Below are 20,562 nucleotides of genomic sequence, written 5' to 3' on the forward strand. Positions count from 1 at the left end.
GGGAAAAGCGCTGTGTGTGAAAGTCATGACAGAGCAGATAGTTTCAGGAAGGAGTGTGTGAGAGGACAGAGAGTGAATCTTATTTACAGTGCAGGATATCCTGCCATTCTCCTGCACCCCTCACTCACTCAGCCACTATTTGCTGATTTGCTGACAGGAACTCTTGCTGTGTATAGAGAGAGGGAGAGAGAAGAGGGAAGTGAGTTTACTTCAGTTCAATAAGGAGAGACTGAATGAATTCATCAAATAAATGTATAAATGTATATTACCTTATATATAAAATTGAGTATGCGGGTGATGTTTGTTTCAAGTTCTGTGTGCGGCCACAGCTATGCCGTTTTACTGTAGGCCTACGTGCGATCGGGCTGAAACCTTCAGGGTGTGTAAAGGGCACCCGTGCGGGTGACCTGACGGAGCCGGATTTTTTAAATGAAGGCTAATTAGCTAATGATGTGATGTCATCAGTGATGATGTCAAAAGTGATGTCATAAGGGCGCACACATACGTCCACACACACAAGGAGGTACACACACACACACACACACACACACACGGAGGCATTGTGACAAGACTGATCAGTGATGTCATAGGGGGCACACACACACACAAGGAGGCATTGTGACAAGACTGATCAGTGATGTCATAGGGGACACACACTGATGTCATCAGTGATATCATAATGGCGCACACACACAAGGAGGCATTGTGACATCACTGATGCAATAACATTTAGTGAGCAACACACACACACACCCGCGCGCGCCAATAGGGCAGGTGAGGCCGAGCTACGTGTGAGGCCGCGCAGCGTCAAGGCGTTCCTCAGATATCGCGTTAACGAACATCGGACGGACGTACAGACGGACAAACCGAATCCATGCCTCAAGCCTGGCTATCACCTGGGGAAGAAAAACAAACAAACCCCGGTTGTCTGTAGAGAGTTAACTGTAACCATGGACATCCCCATACTGAGGTACGGAGTTTGTGCATAATTCAGGTTATTATCACAACCTACCTTGTAGCATTATATCTTGCCCTATTGTGATGAATTTCATGAGGATTTCTTTTTAATTCAAATGAAATTGCTAAATGGATTGAAGGAATCATTTTTATTTTTAACCAACCAGCAGCATCTGTCAAAACGCACACAGTTCTGTGAGAAGTCCCCAACGTGAATAATCAAATCAAGCCATGATCAATCCGACAGCTAAAATCCAAGTCATAGTGATTCCACGATGATGCCCTTCCCTATGTGCGTGCGCAGGTGTCGCTTGAGCCGCGTGGACGTGGAGAAGCTCTTCTTACAGAACAGACAGTTGTAGGGCTTCTCCCCCGTGTGTGTGCGCGTGTGCATGTTGAGGTCTGAGGAGCACCTGAACCTCCGCTCGCAGTAGAGGCAGGGGTACGGCCTTTCCCCGGTGTGGATCCGCCTGTGCAGGAGCAGCTCCCCGGAGGTCAGGAACGTCTTCGCGCACTGAGCGCAGCGATGCGGCCGCTCCCCCGTGTGGGTCAGGTTGTGCCGCACCAGCGAGGTGGACTTGGCGAAGCGCTTCCCGCAGCGCACGCAGGCAAACGGACGCTCGCCCGTGTGCGTGTTGCCGTGCTCGCTCTGGGCGCGCTTGGTCTTGAAGCTCTTGGGGCACTGCGGGCAGGCGTAGGGCCGCAGGCTGCTGTGGCTGCGCTCGTGCCTCGCCAGCTCGCCGTGCGTCAGGAAGGTCTTGTCGCAGGCGGGGCAGAGGTAGGGCCGCTCGCCCGTGTGGATCCTCTCGTGCCGCGTCAGGCCGGCCAGCTGGGTGAAGCTCTTCTCGCAGTAGGAGCACTGGAAGGGCCGCTGGCCGCTGTGGGTCAGCAGGTGCCTGTTGAGCACCTGGAGCTGCGTGAAGCTCTTGCTGCACTGGGCGCACGGGTACGGACGCTCCTTGGCGTGCGTCTGCCGGTGCTTGTTCAGCAGCCACACGTGCGTGAAGCTCTTGCCGCACTCGCAGGCAAACGGCCGCTCGCCCGTGTGCTTCATCTGGTGCCTCTTCAGGTCCGACGCCCGGCCGTAGATCTTGTCGCACTGGGCGCACTTGTACTGCCGTCGCGCCGCGTGGCTCTGCCGGTGCCTCAGCCGCTCCAGGATGCTGTGGAAGCTCTCGCCGCATTTCTGGCACTTGTAGCGAGCGTCGCCCCCCGTCGTCGCCGTCGCCTCCGCCGTCGTCTCCTCGGCCACCACCTCCTCCGTGATGGTTTCCAGAGGAGGGTCGCAGGTCTGGCTGCAGGCGGTGCGTTCGAAGTGCAGCTTCAGCAAGCCCATCTGGGTGAAGGCCTTGCCGCACTGCGGGCAGAGGAAGGGCCGCTCCCCGCTGTGAACGCGCTGATGCCGGGTCAGGTCCCAGGAGTTCTTGAAGCCCTTGTCGCACTCCTTGCAGGGGTACGGCCGCTCGCCCGTGTGGATGCGCTGGTGGCGGGCCACGTCGGAGGCGCGCGTGAACGCCTTGCCGCACTCTTGGCACACGTGCGGGTCGGGCCGGTTGTGGATGGGGAAAGGCTTGGGGAAGTCGGGGCGCTGGAGCTTCTTCTCGGGGGCCTCGGCGGCCCCCTGCCGCTTGCTGAACTCCTCGGGATGACTGTGCTCAATGTGCTGCAGCAGGAAGGACTCCTGCAGGTGGAAGAATGGACACTGGGAGCAGGCAAACACCTGGGAGGACATCTCCACTGTGTTACCTATACGGGAACAGAGAGGTAAGTGAGTAGGCATTTCCATCTTTGTCGATCTTTCCAAGATGGAAAATTGAAGACATCACCGATGCGTCTTGTTTACTTTGTGTGCCGAGGTCCTCGAGGCTTTCATGGTGTTGCAGGAGAGACTTCAGGTCATCGGGATTGGAGAGCGCTTGCAGGCAGTCCTCCAGGACAGAGGGGGCAGAACTGAGCCACAACACGGTCTGTTCATCGACAACGACGACAAAAATAAAAATACAGAATTAAGTGCTTTTAATTTGGGGCAAAAGTGAATTGTACATTCACTTCAGACAGTGAATAAACATCAAATCATCAAACAAACCTCATCAAATCATCATCTCATCAACCTCATCAAATCACCATGATTCAACCTCATCAACCTCATCATTAGCTAATAATAATTAATAATATAATATATAATATAATAATATATATATAATGATATAATATATAACATAATTAATAATAATAATTAATAATGATTAGCTAATGATTCAACCTAATCAAATCATCAAACAAATATATATTCATATTCATACACACATCACTATTGCTGCTACTACTACTAACAACAACAACAATAATCTTACTAATATAATTGGGTGGCAGTTTCCGCATGGCGCACAATGGAGACCTCGAGCGCAAACCAACGAGGCACGGTAGAAATGAGCGCTGCCAGTTCAGCGGGTGAGCCAGCGAACGGATGCTAACTTTGATGCTGCTCGGAGTTGGTGGTGACATTTGCAGCTCCAGTCTGCACGCGAATGATTATCACAAACGCTGTGTATAAACGCGGAATCAAAGGCCAACGCTGCCTTTGGCACCTTGAACTTCCTTAGCCGCTGGAGAAAGTACATCCTGTGTTGTGTCTTCTTGGTGAGAGCTCTGATGTTCAGCTCCCATTTCAGGTCCCGGCTGATTGTTGAGCCCAGGAAGTGAAAGGACTCCACACAGTAGCTGGGTTTCCATCCAAATGTATCGCAAATTTTAATCGAATTTTCAGAAAGTCTGCAAAAGAAAATGCGAAATAATGCGCGTTTCCATCCACTGCTATTTTGCGAATTATAGAGCTGTCAATCACCTCGTGTTTGAGGCTGTCTGAGCTGCTGATCAGCTGCTAGACCCGATATACAGCTCTATTAAACACATCTAATGTTATTCATTTAAAGTTTCTTGATAATCTACAAGTAGACAAAGGTACCGTAATGCCATTTCTGGATTACCAGGTGCGACTCGGCAAGCATAACATTATAATCCACGGAGCAGATAGTAAGTGAATACAATTTCATTCAATTCTAGAAGTGAGTCGCCTTAAAGTTAATATCCCAGTCTTCTTCGGTTTACCACGGCGGGTATTGTGCTGCGTATTTAACATTATTTACCGTGTGTAGCCCTATTGTGTGGAGGCTACACGGCATGTCATGTTTTGCAGTGATCAAGGCAAACTGTGTGGTTTTTGAATGGAGACAACGGAATATCGCTTAATCTGTTTCCACCGCACGTTTTGCATTTTCCTTTTATCGATACACCCGATTTTTTCGCCTCCCTCAAGCGTGAAAACTTTGTTGCGATATTTGGAGGTTTTTGCGAAATAGGCAGCGTTTCCATTCCGTTTTTTATGCACAAATTGAAATTTGTAGTCACCCTGGCTGATGGAGCAGGGTGAGGCTGCATTTGGCATATTGTTGTTTAAATGTGGCCTCAAATGACTATTACAGAGTTTTTTTTTTGGAATTATTATTATTATTATTATGTCCTCCTGAGGAGCGTGCCCCATTCCAGACTCCACTAGTCCAATGCAGGACATTTGTTCAAAATTAATCCAAAAGTAACGGAACGCAATCAGTTACGTTACTTTAATATTGTGATACTGTACTTGGATTACGTTACTGATTACAATTTTAACAACTAGTAATTGTAACAAATTACATTTTTAAAGTAACCCTCCCAACCCTGTAGTTGTTGTACAACGTCTTACCTGACCAAGATCTGGTACTGGCAGAAGTTTGTCCAGTTTGGAGAGGAACTCCCAGATAAGAAGCTGCATGTCCGTGTCGTAGCTGAGGCCATATTCTGTTGGAAAAACCTCCTGGGAGGGAGAGAGGTAAATGGATACAGGGATAAAATATGTGTTTGAACCACGCTGTAGGGCTGATAAGCTCATTAGAAGCCGAGATACGATGCTGCCTTGCCTGGTAGAAGTGTTGTCTTTCTGCTGGCTCTTTCAGCAGTGTCTGGACCAACTCCAGGAAAATGGCTTCCTCTGCGTCGACTTCTGCATCCCCACTCTGCAAGACAGGACCGTTAAAGAGAGCATCTTTAGAGACCAAAAACACTGGTTCACACCGAGGGGGCAGCTTCGCTTGGTCGCTAGGGGTTGCATGAACTCATCGGGAGATGGGTGTGGCTCAGGAGGTAAAGCGGGTCCTCCACTAATCAGAAGGTCGGTGGTTCGATCCCCGGCTCCTCCAGTCCACATGTCGAGGTGTCCTTGAGCAAGATACTGAACCCCACATTGCTTCCAGTGTATGCATGTGTGTGTGAATGGGTGAATGTAGGCATGTGTTGTAAAGGGCATTGAGTGGTCGGTAGACTAGAAAAGCGCTATATAAATGCAGTCCATTTACCATCAACGTATCGACGCGTCAGCGTAACGATCACGCGTCTACTGGAGGATGTGGAACAGTTGTCACGTCGTGGGAAGTTTGAGATACGCTCAAAGCGCTGCCCCAGGCAGACAACAGCCTGCCAGGGCTTTTTCTAGATTTATTTGGTAATCAAAGTAGCAAGCTACGTTATTTGGCTTATATGTGGTTTTTCGTACGTTCGTTGTTGTTTTTCTCACTATTGGAGTACTTTTATTGTTGCGAGCGGGTCCATTGTTTAGCCTACTAATGTTACAAGGATCAGCTGGGGTGTGTTCAATAGCTATGAAAACGGTGTGCACAGTTTTGCAACGGTTCCCAGTAGGCATAGGTGTAGTCCCGGCAGAACGCGTGGGAACGGCGTTCCCATACTTCTCCAAGGGGTGTTTTGTGTGTGTCAGTGTGTGTGTGCATGTCGAGCCAATAAAACGAGTGAAACTTGACAACGTTGTCATTCGTCCTATATTTAAGGTGGGCTGAATTATTCACACAGCATCAACTCGCGGCTTGAAGAAAGAAGGAAACATTCCACCTTAACTATATTTAAGGTGGGCTGACTGATTCACACAGCATCAACTCGTGGCTTGAAGGAAAAGGAAACATTCCACCTTAACTAGCTACAGCGCGGGGGAAACCTCAGTTTAATAAAAGCTATACTGAAACATACTGGCTTTTTCAGCATCAAAATATATTTTTTTTCCACCAGTACCTCACTATAACAAGTAAAGATGAAAAAGGCAGCCAAACATCCTTTAATTTTTCGGACCAGCTGCTAAAAAGGTACGTTTACAAGCATGAAGAAACAATGTTAAAAGCGTGTTTCTTTTCAACGCGGTTGAATCAAAAGTTAGCGTTAATCACCCCATTGCAATTTGCATCGCCAGATGCCAGTTGTGCAACTTGTGTGATCGCTGGTTGAGAGATTGTTTAGCTGTTTGTGTTGATAACTGACTCTGCTCTGCTGTGCCCATATAGCCTATGTATTTTAGTTTCAGAGCTGCAAATGTCACGGGCTTCTGCAGTGTTTATAGAGGACACAAGTTAGTCGTGTGTCAGTGACAGTGGTTTGCAGTAGGGATGGGCATTTCTAGCAAAAACACTATTCGAAATTCGCTGGCCAAATTCGAATTTAATTCGAATTTCGAAAATAAAAAAAAAAATGTAAAAAAAAAAAAAAAAAAAAAAACATTTTTTTTTTTTACATTTTTAATTTTTTTTACATTGACATTTTCGAAAATAAAAAACAGTTTTGACAATCATGAGTGGTTGTGGTTCATTAAATATTTAGTAGGCTCAGGTCTGAGTGCCAAAGAGGTGCCAAAGTCACCCCCTCTCCCTCTTCATGGGATTTCATCCGCCATTCATTTTTCCATAAACCTTGCTTAAAATGCTTATAGCGATTTGACTATACCGGTACTTGAATCAGGGGAGACAATGCAACATTTCACTCAAAAAAAAAAAAAAAAAATTTTTTTTTTTTTTTTTCGAATTTCGAATTTCAATAATAAAAGTCGACCTTGATAATAACAACGATTATTCGAAAATTCGAAATTCGATGCCCATCCCTAGTTTGCAGCACTTGAGGAATCCGTGAGTTTGCTCGTTTAATTCGTTGATATAAGCGATTGCCCGCCCGGAACGATTAATTAATGAATAGGCTGCGTGAACGTTAGCGTGTGTGCGTGCGGGGGGGGGGAGGAGGGCGCTTTGTTGGGACCTGTGCGTGTGCAGGTGTTCCCCATATAGGTGCGTTCCCCCACTTCTCTAGATAGCACTACACCTCTGCCACACTTCCCAGGTTGAACGTTCATGTTTCCTCGCATGTTTCAATGCACCACCGTTTCCGTTGAAATGAACATTTTGCTACGTGTTGTCAGGGCTGAACTCACCCTATCCTGACAGTGTGGCTCTTGGTGCAAGACTGCGAGACGAAATCCCCAAAAAGAGCGGAGAAGGAAATACAGCCTCAGGAGGAGGGAGGCGATGGTTAACGTGAAAAACATGCTACAATGTCAGCCTCGACTTGGAGCGTTGCCGATGGCAGCTCGACCAAAGTCCAAAGTCAGCTTGACGAGGGGTCGCAGGGGAGTCTCCAGCAAAATGAGTCAATTGTGTGATTTCACTAGGATTTCAATGACTAGATGTTAGCCCAAAGAGAGATTGTAGTGCATATACTTGGTGATAGTTTCACCTTTTCCTGTTATCTACCCATCTACATTATATTATATTTGCGCTACTTGCGTCAGCTGCATCGAGTCACATTTTCGGGGAGCTGCACGCCAGCTCCACCTAGAGGCTCGCCAGCCTGTGCCGTATTTAGGAGAGGGGAAGCTTCCTAGTGCTGACAGGAACCTTGGGAGTTTGAGTATTTCATGACTAGGGATGTAACGATAACCGGTTTTAATGATAACCGTGATAAAATTCCTTACGATAACCGTACTGTTTAAAATTTTCATTATCATTAAAACCGTGGTACCGTGATTACCGTGGTACAGTGATTACAGTGCTTTGAAAAACATGGTAAATACTGTCCATCATCAACCAAAGTTGGCAACAGTCTCCCAGATGCAAAAGTGCAGCCTTGGAGAAATTATTTCAGTGAGTATCAATCCTTTTTGGGTCTGAATTTTCAAAATAAAACGCTGTAAAATGATTTCAGTGAGTCTCTCAGTACTTTTTGAACATTCTCAGCCATTTTTTTTACGAATACCGTGATAATACGATAACCGTGATAATTTTGGTCACGATTATCGTGATGTGAAATTTTCATACCGTTACATCTCTATTCATGACATGTTTTGCTTCCCAGGTGCGCTGGATTTGATGATTTCATCACTGACTGAGCCGCCGTCTCCGTGTGACTGCATGTGTTTGCTCGCCGCGTGCAAGCGGTGCACCATGATAGTGAAATCAAACACACCCTGCTGTCAATTCAGCACAGGCTGTGGAAAGACTGCTTTTAAACGGTTGTTTCACACAGCAGTATCATTTTAAGCACCCCGCCTAAATTACTGGCTTCCGTAGGACTATTATATCTTCGGATCTGCAATCGGACATCGGAGATGGGTAGGAGAGCGTTTTGAACAGCCGTTCCCCCCGATTGCCTTATGGAGCTGAGTGCGACCCTACTATACTATACTGCATGAGTGTACTATAGTATACGAAGTACAGTAGTAGGGTCACTTTGGGGCTAGACTTACCCCTGTGTATCCTGGCGGGCGGATTCGTTCTAGATGAGGCTGTACACACATGATGTTGGCCGTTTGCTCGACACCACACAACTCCAGAATCACCTGAAACAAGAGGTATGTGTCTGGTAAGGAGCATTGATTTTGAGATACACGCCATATTTGGGCAGCAGGGTAGAGTTGTTGTGAGCAGGGAAACAGTCCATCAGCAAAGGGCCTGAGGAGGAGGATTATGACATTATCTACAGAGATTCCATAGCCAGATTTCATCCACAAGCGCCTGACTTACTCTGGCTCGCAGACGAAGCAGCAGCTTGGCTCGCTGGCTGGGCTTGAGCAGGTCTGGAACCGTCGCCGTCACCAGCGTCACAAACCTGTCCAGCTTCTCGTAGTCCAGCACGTCCCTCCGCTGAGCTGACAGCCACATGGCTGCAGAGACCAGCCGCAGCGGAGGGACCAGCAGGCGTAATGACGACAACGGCAGGAATATACCTGCACGGGGACAGACAGGGTCATCATGATGTGTCTGTGTGAGGTAACAAGTGTCTTCTTGAAATGCAACTCCTCAAGAGCGTCAGTAAGCGCCAGTGGACTGGATCCATATCCCACATCTATATGATCATCCAGTTTGGTTCTATGTCTTGGCACTGTGCAGCAAATGCATTGCCAATTTATTGCCAAGATACAATTAATTGTTCATAATCCGACCAGTGTCACTGCCCTGTATCACCAGGAAATGCATCTGGAGAGGAGTCCGTGTTGGACTGGATTAGTTGACGATATTTATGTATTTATTTATTTTTAATCAAACACGAGCATTAGTTAGCTACCAACAACCTTACCCCGCTAGCGGGGCGCTTCTCGCTCACTCATTCTATACTCACTAATGCCCCCCACACTTCCGGAATGGTATTGCACCTACATTTTCGGTTTTTCAAAGACAGAAAAGTGGATTTTATGCAACAATTTGGAAGAGGCCACTATATGTATTTAAAAGAAGAGAATGTTGGGCATCGGATAGCGTCTTCACTTCACGTGTTTGGCTCAGGTAAGGGTTGGTTTTTATACCTAGACGTGAGTGCGGCACAATTGTTTGATGGGAAATGCGTTGACGTTCGCCGGGCGCTAATGCTCAGTATGAGCGAGAAGCGCCCGGCTAGCGGGGTAACCAACAACGATACATGAATTAACTCCTGAGATCCAGCTTCTTTAATAATGCACATGCATAGCCAAAATATTGTGCAATGTGAAACTAATAGTTAATCACAACGGGGAAAGAAGTATCGAAGCTCGCATACAATGTAACGTTGCTTTTGTGTTGTTCACATTTGCTGGCTACAATCTGTTTAGCTGGGCAGCTAGGATGGCTAGGCAAAGCTAGCAGTAGTTAGCAGTTTAACAAAGTTGGCATATATTCCAGTTGAACGGACCTGCGTTTTCCACTGGGTTGGTTGTGACAGTCGTTTCCATCATTCAGACGATACGAAGAGAGTTTTAAAAGTCATTAAGTTTGGCAACACAGAACACACTTGGACCAAGGCTGTTTGTGTTGTCGCCCTGTAGAGCGGAAACAGTTGTAGTAGGCTGTTCTCAAAAATAAAAGCACGGTTATTATTTGTTCTGATGATAATGATGATGATGATTGTTGTTGTTGTTGTTGTTCTTCTTCTTCTTCTTCTTAATATATATGAATTGAAGCATCGAACAAAATGCCGCAATGTAGGCGATGATTACAGTTTGTCACGTTTCCTTTAGTTAGTGCAACCCCAAGCACTCTTGTATTATATTTCAAACGACTTCGTTGCCTTCATTCGTTTATTTATGCTATGGTTTATGCAGAGCTTTTATTTTGAAGGACAAACATGACTTCGTGGTCCTTCCGCAGTGTTTATCCGGAAAAAGCCGACATCAGACGAAAATGGCAATGCGACCAGCCGCGACTCCTGTGATGGACTCGGAAGAAGACTTTAAAGCTAAAGCAGCACCGCTGTCATTACCACAACACTCTTACTGGTTTGACGTATGGATGTTCGTGCTCTTTAACGTCGCTTTTTTCCTCATCATGTACTTCATAGTGCCGTAAAGAGGTGAGAGAGGAGTAAGTTCAAGCTAACTGGCTAATTGGTAACTTCAAAGAGGGCGGCTACGTTAAGTAAGGAAGTGGCTAAGCTAACCTTGCTGAATGGAAAGTAATACATACGATAATTCAATCGTGGGTGTCCTTAACGTATCCTTTCTAATCCCACCACAAGCTTGTATTATGTATTAATTGACCATCCTAACCATGAACTAATCATGCCAAGTTGAGTTGACCGGTTCAGGGTATCACACAGACTTTTTATTTTTTATTGGGGGGGGAGGAGGAGCAACCGTTTTGAGGTGGTAAAGCAAGTGTAACAAACGTTAATGAGGGCCCTGGGCCCCTGGCACTGGATGGAATGGAACCATCATTAATGGTATTGGTTACACCTGCTTTACTTCCTGCTTTACCACCTCAGACGGTTGCTGTGAAATGGGTATGAATTCAAATTGTAGTAGGTTTTATTAGTGCTTTGCAGCCATTTCCAGAATGAAAATAAATCACACACCAATTTACATGTAATATAAAAGCAGCACAGAGGCAGAAACAATTTCAATAGTAATGCAGCTGGTCTACAATAAAATGTAAGTAGCAAAATATCATGCAAATCCTAAATGAAAAGGGGCAATGCTGCAGTAAACTGGGGGGAAATGAGGAGTGAACGCTGTGCTCAATGTGCTGTATGGTTGTTGATGAGTCTTGTGAAATAAGGGATGGCAGAATTGAAGTAATGGCCTGTTCTGGCCAGTGGGGTATTGAGTTTGTGACCATTGCGAGTGGTACGTCCAGATATATGTCCTCTAGAAGGGGGGGGGGGGGAGCCACTCATAGGAGTGAGAGGACTGCAGAGACAGCAAATTCCAGGCACATCTGTTTCCTCCTCTTCTTGGAGAAGGGGGATGGGATGGGGATGTCTAGGGTGTTCAGGGCTTGCTGGTAGCTGGTGTAAGATGCTCCCAGAAGAATGTGACATGTCCTCTTCTGCACATGCTCCCACTGGGTGGACAAGGCTTGACAGAGAAGTGTTTGATGTGCTTGAGGAGGAAAAGCTTCCTGCTAGCTTCAGCCGTCATGGTGTTTACCTGGTCACTCCACCTGATGATGTGCTGGATAGATAGTACCAGCACTTTGATTTTAGGCAGGACAGCCAGGGAGATGTTATTAATGGAAAGAGGTGGTGCTGATGGTGGATTTTTGCTCAACGATATGTGCATAGCAACACATGTATTGTCATTAAGGAGCATGTTTTGGCAGACCAGATATTTAGCTCATTGAGCTGATTCTGCATGGTAGAAGGCTGCTGCCATTGTCTAGACTCAAGTATGTTGATGTCAACGGGGGACATGGAGCACCAAGGGCAGTGTCGTCAATCAGGGCAAGGAAGAGGATGGGACCAAAAAGAGTTCCTTGGGCCACCCCACATGTGAGGTACTCCCATTCTGATAAGGTGGCACGCCACGATAGCGTACGCTTTGTCTCTGATTGGAAATTAAATTGCAAAATCCAAGGAACTAGTTCAGGCCTCACTTCCGTGGTCAGGATCTTGTTGATGATGTTATGGTTGACCCGGTCTAAGGCCTTGCTGAAATCAGTCGCTCGCTACCAGTGAACAGACAGAGCCAGGTTTGTCAGTGTTTTTAAACAGGCAGTTAACTAGGCTGACAAGAGCATGGGTGGTGGATCCTGAACTTTCTGGGCTCAAATGAGATGTCCTTGAGAACCGACTTGGGGGCAAAGTTTTCCACAATTTTTGCAAACCGGAAGGAAATGGGTCTTAAAGGGATAGTTCAGTTTGTTTGAAGTGGGGTCCTATGAGGTACTCTCATACAGTCAGTGTACTGGGTAAGGCACTCTGGACACATCGTGCACCGAGATAGGAGAACTGCACTCCAGCTGTGGCAGGCATAGAGAGCTGTCTGCTGAATGTGAAGGGTTTTGCCATGAGCAAAAACGTAAAAAACAACAGAAAAATACATAAAATGCTTCCATACTGCTCACCTGGCGTAATCCAAGTCTCCACAAGCCCCGAGATGCCAAGTTGACTTGAAAAGATGTCATGTACACCCTGTTTTTAGCTGAAATCGTCACTGGAGCTAGCAACTGAAAGTACAACAACTGGTGTACAACCTGGCTACAGTGATGATTTCAGATTTTTTGCTCAGCAGTCAGCTCTCTGTGCCTGCCACAGCTGGAGTGCAGTTCTCCTATCTCGGTGCGTGATGTGTCCAGAGTGCTTTACCCAGTACACTGACTGTATGAGAGTACCTCATAGGACCCCACTTCAAACAAACTGGACTATCCCTTTAACTGTTCTAACAGTGCCGGGGAAGCTTTGGGCATGGAAATAACCACTGCCCCCTTCCACTGCAAATATTTACATTGCAGGTGTGACCAGTGTAACACACACACACACTGACGAAAGTGCTAAAAGTGTCATTGTTTTTGTTTCAGGTGTGCCACTAGATGCCTGACGTTCTGTTCCTGCTCAGCTGGGACTGAAATAGTGGATAGCAAATCACAAAGTTCCAAAGACTCAAGAGGATTTGATTTCAAGATATAGGCACTGGACGTCCTGTCTGAACCACCACAGTACCTCTTCCCATGATCAATGTTTGCCATCTGCTGTTGTGGTGTGTCATTAAGATCACTGAGAGACACTATTAATTTGTATGGTGTGAATACTGTAAAGGTAAATCAGAGTAAACCCGCTGTTAATTGACAAGGCTGTTTGTGCCACTATGCGTGGGTTGTAACCCAGCAGCTCTATTTTAACATGCACTAGCATTATCTATGGTTTTAAGAATTTCATCCTAACATAGCCATCTGAATAAAGGCTTTTAAACTTTTTCCCAGAAGAGTACCTTGGACATTTTTGTTTTGTTTTTTACTTTTGTGATGCCTAGCAAAGAGCACCTGTATCACACCCGTTTGAACTTCTGAGCACTCTGGACCTTTCATTTCTAAAGCTGCTTATTTTTAATGAGTATGCCTGTTGATGCTGATCAACAACAAAGCTCTGGAGGGAAGAGAGCTCTGTGTCTTGTGTCGTTATAATAAGATGTCCGATGATCCAGACTGAGGTCAGGAGAGACACCAGAGGAGCGGGAAAGGGATTTCACTCCCATCCCAATGAACACTGACATGATGTGACATCAAATCCAATTCAATGTCTTGAAAATTTGCACATGGACGATATGACTACAAATAAAGTGTTTCACCTAACTAAAGTGGTTTGTCACTTGAGTCATATTTGGGACTTTACACATTTATAAACTTTCCATATTATGCACTAGAGATGAAACGTTATGACATGTTCACATCACGATTACAGTGACCAAAATGATCATGGTTATCAGTATTATCATTATCATCAAAATTCTGAGGGGGTGACTGACATTCGGCAGCAACCAAAGGTCCCCGGCTAAATAAATTTGGTGGCGACCTGAGGTCTGAATAGATACATGTATGCAATGATTCAATCAATCTGCCCAGATAAAGTGTGCTGAATCCACTCATGATTTAATTGATTGATTTATCTACCAATCAGTCCATTTAGCTATTTCTAAAATGTTGGCCATTTGAAGCCAGATTTAGAGGAATATCTCATTATAAATTAACATTAGAATTAGAGTGATTTTTTCTCTCTCTTCCGCCCCCAAAAAATCTGAGGGGGCAACTGCAGTTTCAATGGGCCCGACGCTTCTGCATAAGGCAATTAACAGTTGAATTGAGGGAGAAATTAGCTGAAAAACAACTAAAATTGAATTGGAAGAGTGTGTTAGAGGGTACACAAAGGAGAATACTGTCACAGAGGACTAAAGAGATGATTTAATATCTAAATAAACAACAAAAATCACATTTGAGATGCTGGAATCAGAATTAGGAAATTTTTCCTTAAAGAATGATTAATATGAAATGATTAATAGATTATCAAAATAGGCATTTCATGTAATATTTGGCAATGGACCGATGAATTGACTAATCGTTGCAGTTCTTTATCAGTTTTTATAAAATGTATTTTTATGTATTTTCAAAATACAAAATATGTATTTGTATTTCAAATACATTTTTCAGACCAGTATTTTGTATTTGTATTGTGATAAATTGTTTGAGCAAGTATTTGTAATTTGTATCAAAATACTTTTTGATGTATTTTCACCCATCTCTGTGCACGCCTCTGTCTGGGAGACTGTTGCTAACTTTACTGTGTTTTTCAAAGTGCTGTAATCATGGTAACATGGTTTTAATGTAATGAAAATTTGAAACGGTACGGTTATTGTATTTTTTTTAAATACGGTTTATCATTAACACAGTTTATCGTTTCATCCTATGCAGAAAATGAAGTGATTGTGTCAGGTAGGATTGGTGCAATATGTAAACTACACAGTAGGTGGCAGCAAAACTCCCGATTTGACTTTTTTTTTGCACCTAGTCTCAACGTCAGACCCATGCGAGTTCTACGCTGATACATTACTGCATGCTGCAGATCTCTGATCCTATTTAGTGTATGATGATGTTTGTACATGATATTGTTCAATAATAATAATAATAATCTGAATATATGCAAGCTGCCGTTAAACCCCAGAGAAGGAGAAAAAGTAGTAGTAGTAGCAGCAGCATCAGCAGAGATTTTACTTTGTCTTTGGTGGTAGTGGCAGTAGACGGTTGCTAGTAGTAGCATTGAGTAGTAGCATCCAAGTTTCCCGCCGGACCGTTTTATCTGTCTGGACTTCCGGTCCCACCCACATTCTGTGTCGCTTCCGGGTGGCCACAAGACTAGTGAGCGAGCCGACGGTCTTTCAACGCTGTAAACAAAAGTTACCAAACGGTTTAGCCCCATCAAGACAGGAGACGAAAAGACATGCATATCAAAACAGGTATGTTTGGACAACTTTTAGACACATTTGACCGTGATTTCTCACTTTCCCAACGCGTAATGTCTGTAAGCTGCCTTGTTAGCAACTATGCTAGCGTTAGCCTGCTCACCGTTTTGAATGGATGGGGGTTACGAAACTTTGGTCACGGCTAACCTGCTAGGTAGCTAACCCCCCCAGATAAAAGGTAAAGCTGTTTATTCTTCGACAGCTGTTGTAGTCGACACGTTTTGACTAAACGTTACGACTAACCGCACGGTAACGGTGGGAGTCCGTGGATGATTGAAACCGTCATGTTTGATTCGGCGTAACGTTACGGGAACGTAGCGTTAAATGCTAATTGCTGGCTGCTAACCTTAACTTTGCTAACGCCGCGCTGGCTTTTAGCTCGCTGCCTTGTTAGCTGCCAGTGCCACACAGACACCGAATTATAACACTTTTATTTGTGGCGTGAGGGCTAATGCAGACGGTTAATCTCTTAGTGGCTGACCACTCAATTCGTCTCTGGAAATTTCTCCCACAGTTACATAACGATGGTTTCTGGTAAGATCGCCAGTAAACTAAAGTTGCGTGCCTTATCAAATTCTCTGAAATCTTGTGGCCGCTCAGAGCCAGCAGTAGCTATTTGCCCAATCAATGCAACGTTATTGTTTCTCAATTGTGAACATTTCGGCAACATTTTATTTGGATAATCCGCCGCCTACAGAAAGTCTACTGAGTATTTGTAACATTTCAACAGCTTTACGTTTCAAGTTTCAATACTTTTATTGCCATTCAACATCGTTGATAGGAATTTAGTTTAGTGAGCTCACACGGTACACGACAGGACATGGAAACAAACAGTCCCCCTCACATGCGATTTACACATTCAACCTATAATTTAAGAGAGAGAGAGAGAGAGAAAAAAAGCAGAAAGTGCAAAGAATACATACTGGTCATTTAGAGCACCAATACTTTACCTTAAATAAAACAACACTCCCACAGGGAGGCTACAGAACCACGACCAGCTGTGGTAAATGCCATAAAATACAAATTAAATGCTGTCAATGTATCACAGAATAAATCAGACTAAGAGTTGCGAGCACGGACAGCCTCGGGGTAGGTGCTATTACAGAACCTGGCTCAGCTGTTCTGCTTTTAATGTTTCTAAACCTTTTAAAAGAAGGAAGAAAGTTAAAAAGATAGTTGGCAGGGTGGGAGCAGTCCCGGAGGATATTTTGACCCCTTTTCTTGAGTCTGAGCTTTAGTTGACATTCAACAATTCAAATGTAGCTATTCACTTTTCTTTGTCTGTAGATGTTAACAGATGTTATGTGACAATTATTCATGATGATGCAAACTAAAAAAGAAAACCACGCACATCCAAAAAACCTTCAAGGCAAGTAAGTGCTGGACCAAAAGAAGATGGCATAAGGAAGTAAGAGAGGACTCTTTCTTACAATTCATTAACATACCTACATATTCTTAGAATTTAGTCGCTCCAGGAGAATCAGGTGTGTGGAACGGGAAGCTATAGACGGTTTTAACTTGACAACAAAAACATTCTAAATTGAACCCCCGCTCACTTCCTGTTGCAGTGTTTGCTATGGACATAAAAGAAGAAAAAAAACATTCAAGTGCAGGACTGACCATTCCGTGAAAACCGTCTATACAGCTGAGCAGCGAAAACAAAAGTAACGATGTCGAGTGAATATTTCTGCAGTTTGCCGAATGCTGAGAAAAAGGAAGTGCTGTGGGGTTGCGCTCTGGTGAAAACCGTCTATAACAGATTGAATCTGTTAAACAAATGCAGAAAAAGGCGAAACAGTTGAATGTAAACTAATACGCTGTTGAAATGTTCCAAATACTCTGTAGGCAGACTATACAAATAAAATGTTAACATTTCAGGCGCTGGAGTAGCTAAATCAAACAACTGAGAATTCAGTTTAGTTTGGTAGAGTTAATGTTTATCCCTCTATTTTCTGTAGTCTTAATGATGCATCTGCATATTGAGACCTGCAACTGTTTCTGTTTAAATGTGGACAAGAATAGAGCTGACTTCAGACTCTGTCTTCATATTATGTTCCAGGTACATGGGAAGCCAGTAACACTGTGTGCGAGTCCGACCCCCTGTGTGACCCAGCGGTCCTCGTTTCAGCCACCACCTCAGAGCCGCACATTCGCAACCGCCGCCTGTCCCCTGGCTCTGGAAACTGTGGAGGAGGAGGCGGAGGAGGAGGCTGCATCGGTGGGGGCGAGCAGCAGCAGCCCCGGCAGCTCTCACCCGGCGCCCCCGAGGCGGGCGACCTGAACGGACCCACCGCGCACGCAGCACACGGCTTCACCTTCCGCAGAGAAAAGGAGCGCAGGGGTCAGCACAAAGGCCGCGGCCTTCGCAGGGAGAGCCAGAAGGGGGTCGGCCGCGCCCACGACCGGCCCCCAAAGGCCAGCCCGAAGGAGAGGTGGGTGGAGGACAGTCTGTTGCTGCTCAAGCCCCCGCCTGCGTTCCCCGTGCAGGACAGCCCCGCCAAGCTGCAGCCCGCCGTCAGCTACGCCTCCAAGGTGAAGGCGGGGGCCACGGGCGGCGCGCCGGAGGAGGAGCGCCCCGCCATCGGCGTGCTGCTACAGAACCAGTGGGGTCTCAGTTTCATCAGTGAGGCGCGGCCGGTGGCCCCCTCCGGCCCGCTGCCCACAGACGCTAAAGAGGCAGCCGGCCCGCAGCAGGAGGCCAGTTGCACAGTCCAGCCTCCCGAGGAAACGCAGCAGGAGGCCAGTTGCACAGTCCAGCCTCCCAAGGAAACGCCCGCTCCGACCGCCTCCTCTGTCCTTCTCGGCCCGCGCCCCGAGGCGGACGAGAGCAACGGGAAGCTGCTGCTTAGCTGTCGTCATCTAGTGGAGGCCCTCAACTATCACAATCGAGGTGAGGGCTTCTAGACATGTTGAAGCTGCATTTTGTTCTGCCAGAAACTTATAATAAATAAATAAATAACTTATAATATATATAGTGATATTTCACTGCACGAGTTCTACTTCTAACTGTGTCCATCTTTTGTTTTTCTCCACAGAATGGAATGCTATCTGTAACAAACAAAAAGGTGAGTTCACTCAGAGTAGACTACAACAGAGAATGCTGAAAATGGACCCACACACACACAGGATAGTTTCAGTGTTTTGAAAATGCTTACAGCTTCCTAGAACTGGTTTTGGATTTGGTTTTCAGGCAAGTCTCCATTACATTACATAAATTAGATCAATGGTTTTCAAAATGGGGTCCTGAGAGGGAATCCTGTCACTGACAGAGCAACTGAACCTGACAGGTTTATTTCATAACTGCTGCATTTCTAGAATATTCAACTGGTCGTGAGGAAACAATTCATTTTCAGCAGCCGCTCTAAGATCAACCAGTGTAGCGGGCCGGTCCAAAGACACATTTTTATTGTTACTTGTTAGGTGGTGATTTGAGTCTTGTCCCTTGACACTGATTTAGTTTCTAATTGCGTTTTTGTAATCTCTGATTTCAGATCCAAAAAAGGTTGTCTGGTACAAGGACACCCAGGAGCACCCAGCCTAGCAGTGTGAGACGGTCAAAACACACACACACACACACGCCGACATGCACATGTTAACACCGAAAGATGGACACATTTTTAAGTCCCCCTTCACACACACACTGCACTCAGGATGATGTCTTCACACAAAGCCACACTGAGACACTTTGGACTAACTCCTTTGAGATCTTAGAGCAATGGACTTTTTTTTAACGCCTTACAGAAGCCTGCCTTAATTAATCGGACCTGTTTTCATCTATCGCCCATTACGATTTTTTAGCTTGTACGAGTAGAGCCGGTCTTTTTTAAAACAATCTTTGAGGAGCTGTCATTTGATTTTGTGTGTGTGTGTGAAAGCTACAGTTTTAGCAAACATAATGCCCCTCCCCCCGTCCTCTGTAAAGCGAGTGGTCAATCAAGCACTTTGTAAAAAAAAATCTGTTGTGACCAATCCTTGCGATCAAGCATCTCCGGAGTGACGATTTCCCCCCTTTTTAAGTCTAAAACAGAAGAATGTCTCATACCTGCTTCTATTTCATCGTTATTGTACACAGAGGACTCCTGTAACCATGTCTTCAGTTTACAGAGGGGTGGACTAGAGTTCACCCTTTACCCTGTCAGATCTTAATGCTGATTGTTTTTTTTTCTTCTTTTTGTTTTTTGTTGTTCCCTGATCGGGTGAATGTTATTCATGAATCCATAAGGGATCTCACATGTATGATTTTGAAAATTGAAATATATCGAATAAAAAAAATTACACTGGAGGAGGAATGTAAGTGAACAGTATTGCTTAATAAAAATGAATAAACTTGACACGCCCCTGGTCTTATTCTTTTTATTTGAAAGTTTGCATTTCAGGTTTATTGGTGAAGAAAATTTTGGTCATTATCACAAATGTGTTCCCATTAATGCTCTACCGGTTTGACTGAGGAAAAAAAGTCAGAAATGTGAGACTGAAAAAACATCTCGACACAAGAGTATCCCTTGTAATGATGTCACACTGCTGATTTACATGTAGAATGCCTCCATGTACATATATGGTGGTCTCTGATTCTAAATATAGCGCAATCGCGTGGCGCTTGGTTTGACCAAGTAAAGCTATTTTTATGAGCATTTTACGAATGTAGACGGAAAAATGAATGGCGGATGAAATCCCTTGGTTGGTATGCTGAATGTGGAAGAGGACTTTGGCACTCTTATCTGATGGCAGAACAGTATGGTCTGTAGTCTGCTAAACATTGAAGAATGTATGCATTTTCAGCTTTCAAGATCAAGAAACGGTTCCCACTTCCCATGGTCATGGAAAACCTGTAAAAGTCACGGAGCTTCAAAATCTCATTTTGCAGGCCTGGAAAAGTCATGGAATTAGTAAAATTCTTGGAACGTTTTGGAAAACTCGTGGCATTTTGTTGTGTGAGAAATTACTACACTGGACAAATAGAGCACACCTCTTTCTATTGGATTTTAGTGCTTGTATTTGATCTTAATATTTTTATTCTATGGAGAATTCACATTTTATTTCAATAG

At 45.0% G+C, this 20,562-nt stretch overlaps 2 protein-coding genes across 2 annotated transcripts; one reads left to right on the plus strand and one right to left on the minus strand.

Annotated features, from left to right (window-relative positions):
• Window positions 1–1,216: 1,216 nt before the first annotated feature.
• On the minus strand, window positions 1,217–10,106 carry LOC310798830 (uncharacterized protein; the record flags this gene model as incomplete). Its single annotated transcript, XM_083661389.1, has 7 exons — window positions 9,985–10,106; window positions 8,844–9,046; window positions 8,567–8,659; window positions 4,914–5,009; window positions 4,700–4,864; window positions 2,801–2,924; window positions 1,217–2,703 (listed from the first exon to the last, which is right to left on the minus strand). The coding sequence occupies exons 1-7, from the start codon at window positions 10,025–10,027 to the stop codon at window positions 1,217–1,219; spliced, it is 2,211 nt and encodes a 736-aa protein (XP_083517515.1). The 5' UTR covers window positions 10,028–10,106.
• Window positions 10,107–15,388: 5,282 nt separating this feature from the next.
• On the plus strand, window positions 15,389–19,848 carry LOC310794794 (uncharacterized protein). Its single transcript, XM_083656839.1, has 4 exons — window positions 15,389–15,511; window positions 17,577–18,407; window positions 18,553–18,582; window positions 19,009–19,848. Exons 1-4 carry the CDS (start codon window positions 15,496–15,498, stop codon window positions 19,056–19,058), a joined length of 927 nt encoding a protein of 308 aa, XP_083512965.1. The 5' UTR covers window positions 15,389–15,495; the 3' UTR covers window positions 19,059–19,848.
• Window positions 19,849–20,562: the final 714 nt, after the last annotated feature.

Source organism: Poromitra crassiceps (assembly GCF_964638095.1).
Source record: "Poromitra crassiceps genome assembly, chromosome: 2".
Taxonomy (NCBI): Eukaryota; Metazoa; Chordata; class Actinopteri; order Beryciformes; family Melamphaidae; genus Poromitra; species Poromitra crassiceps.

Bases quoted from the DNA above. Each gene is read 5' to 3' on its own strand.
- LOC310794794 (XM_083656839.1), top strand. The intron at 18,408-18,552 runs GTGAGGGCTTCT...TTTTCTCCACAG, and splicing joins CCTCAACTATCACAATCGAG to AATGGAATGCTATCTGTAAC. The intron at 18,583-19,008 runs GTGAGTTCACTC...CTCTGATTTCAG, and splicing joins TATCTGTAACAAACAAAAAG to ATCCAAAAAAGGTTGTCTGG.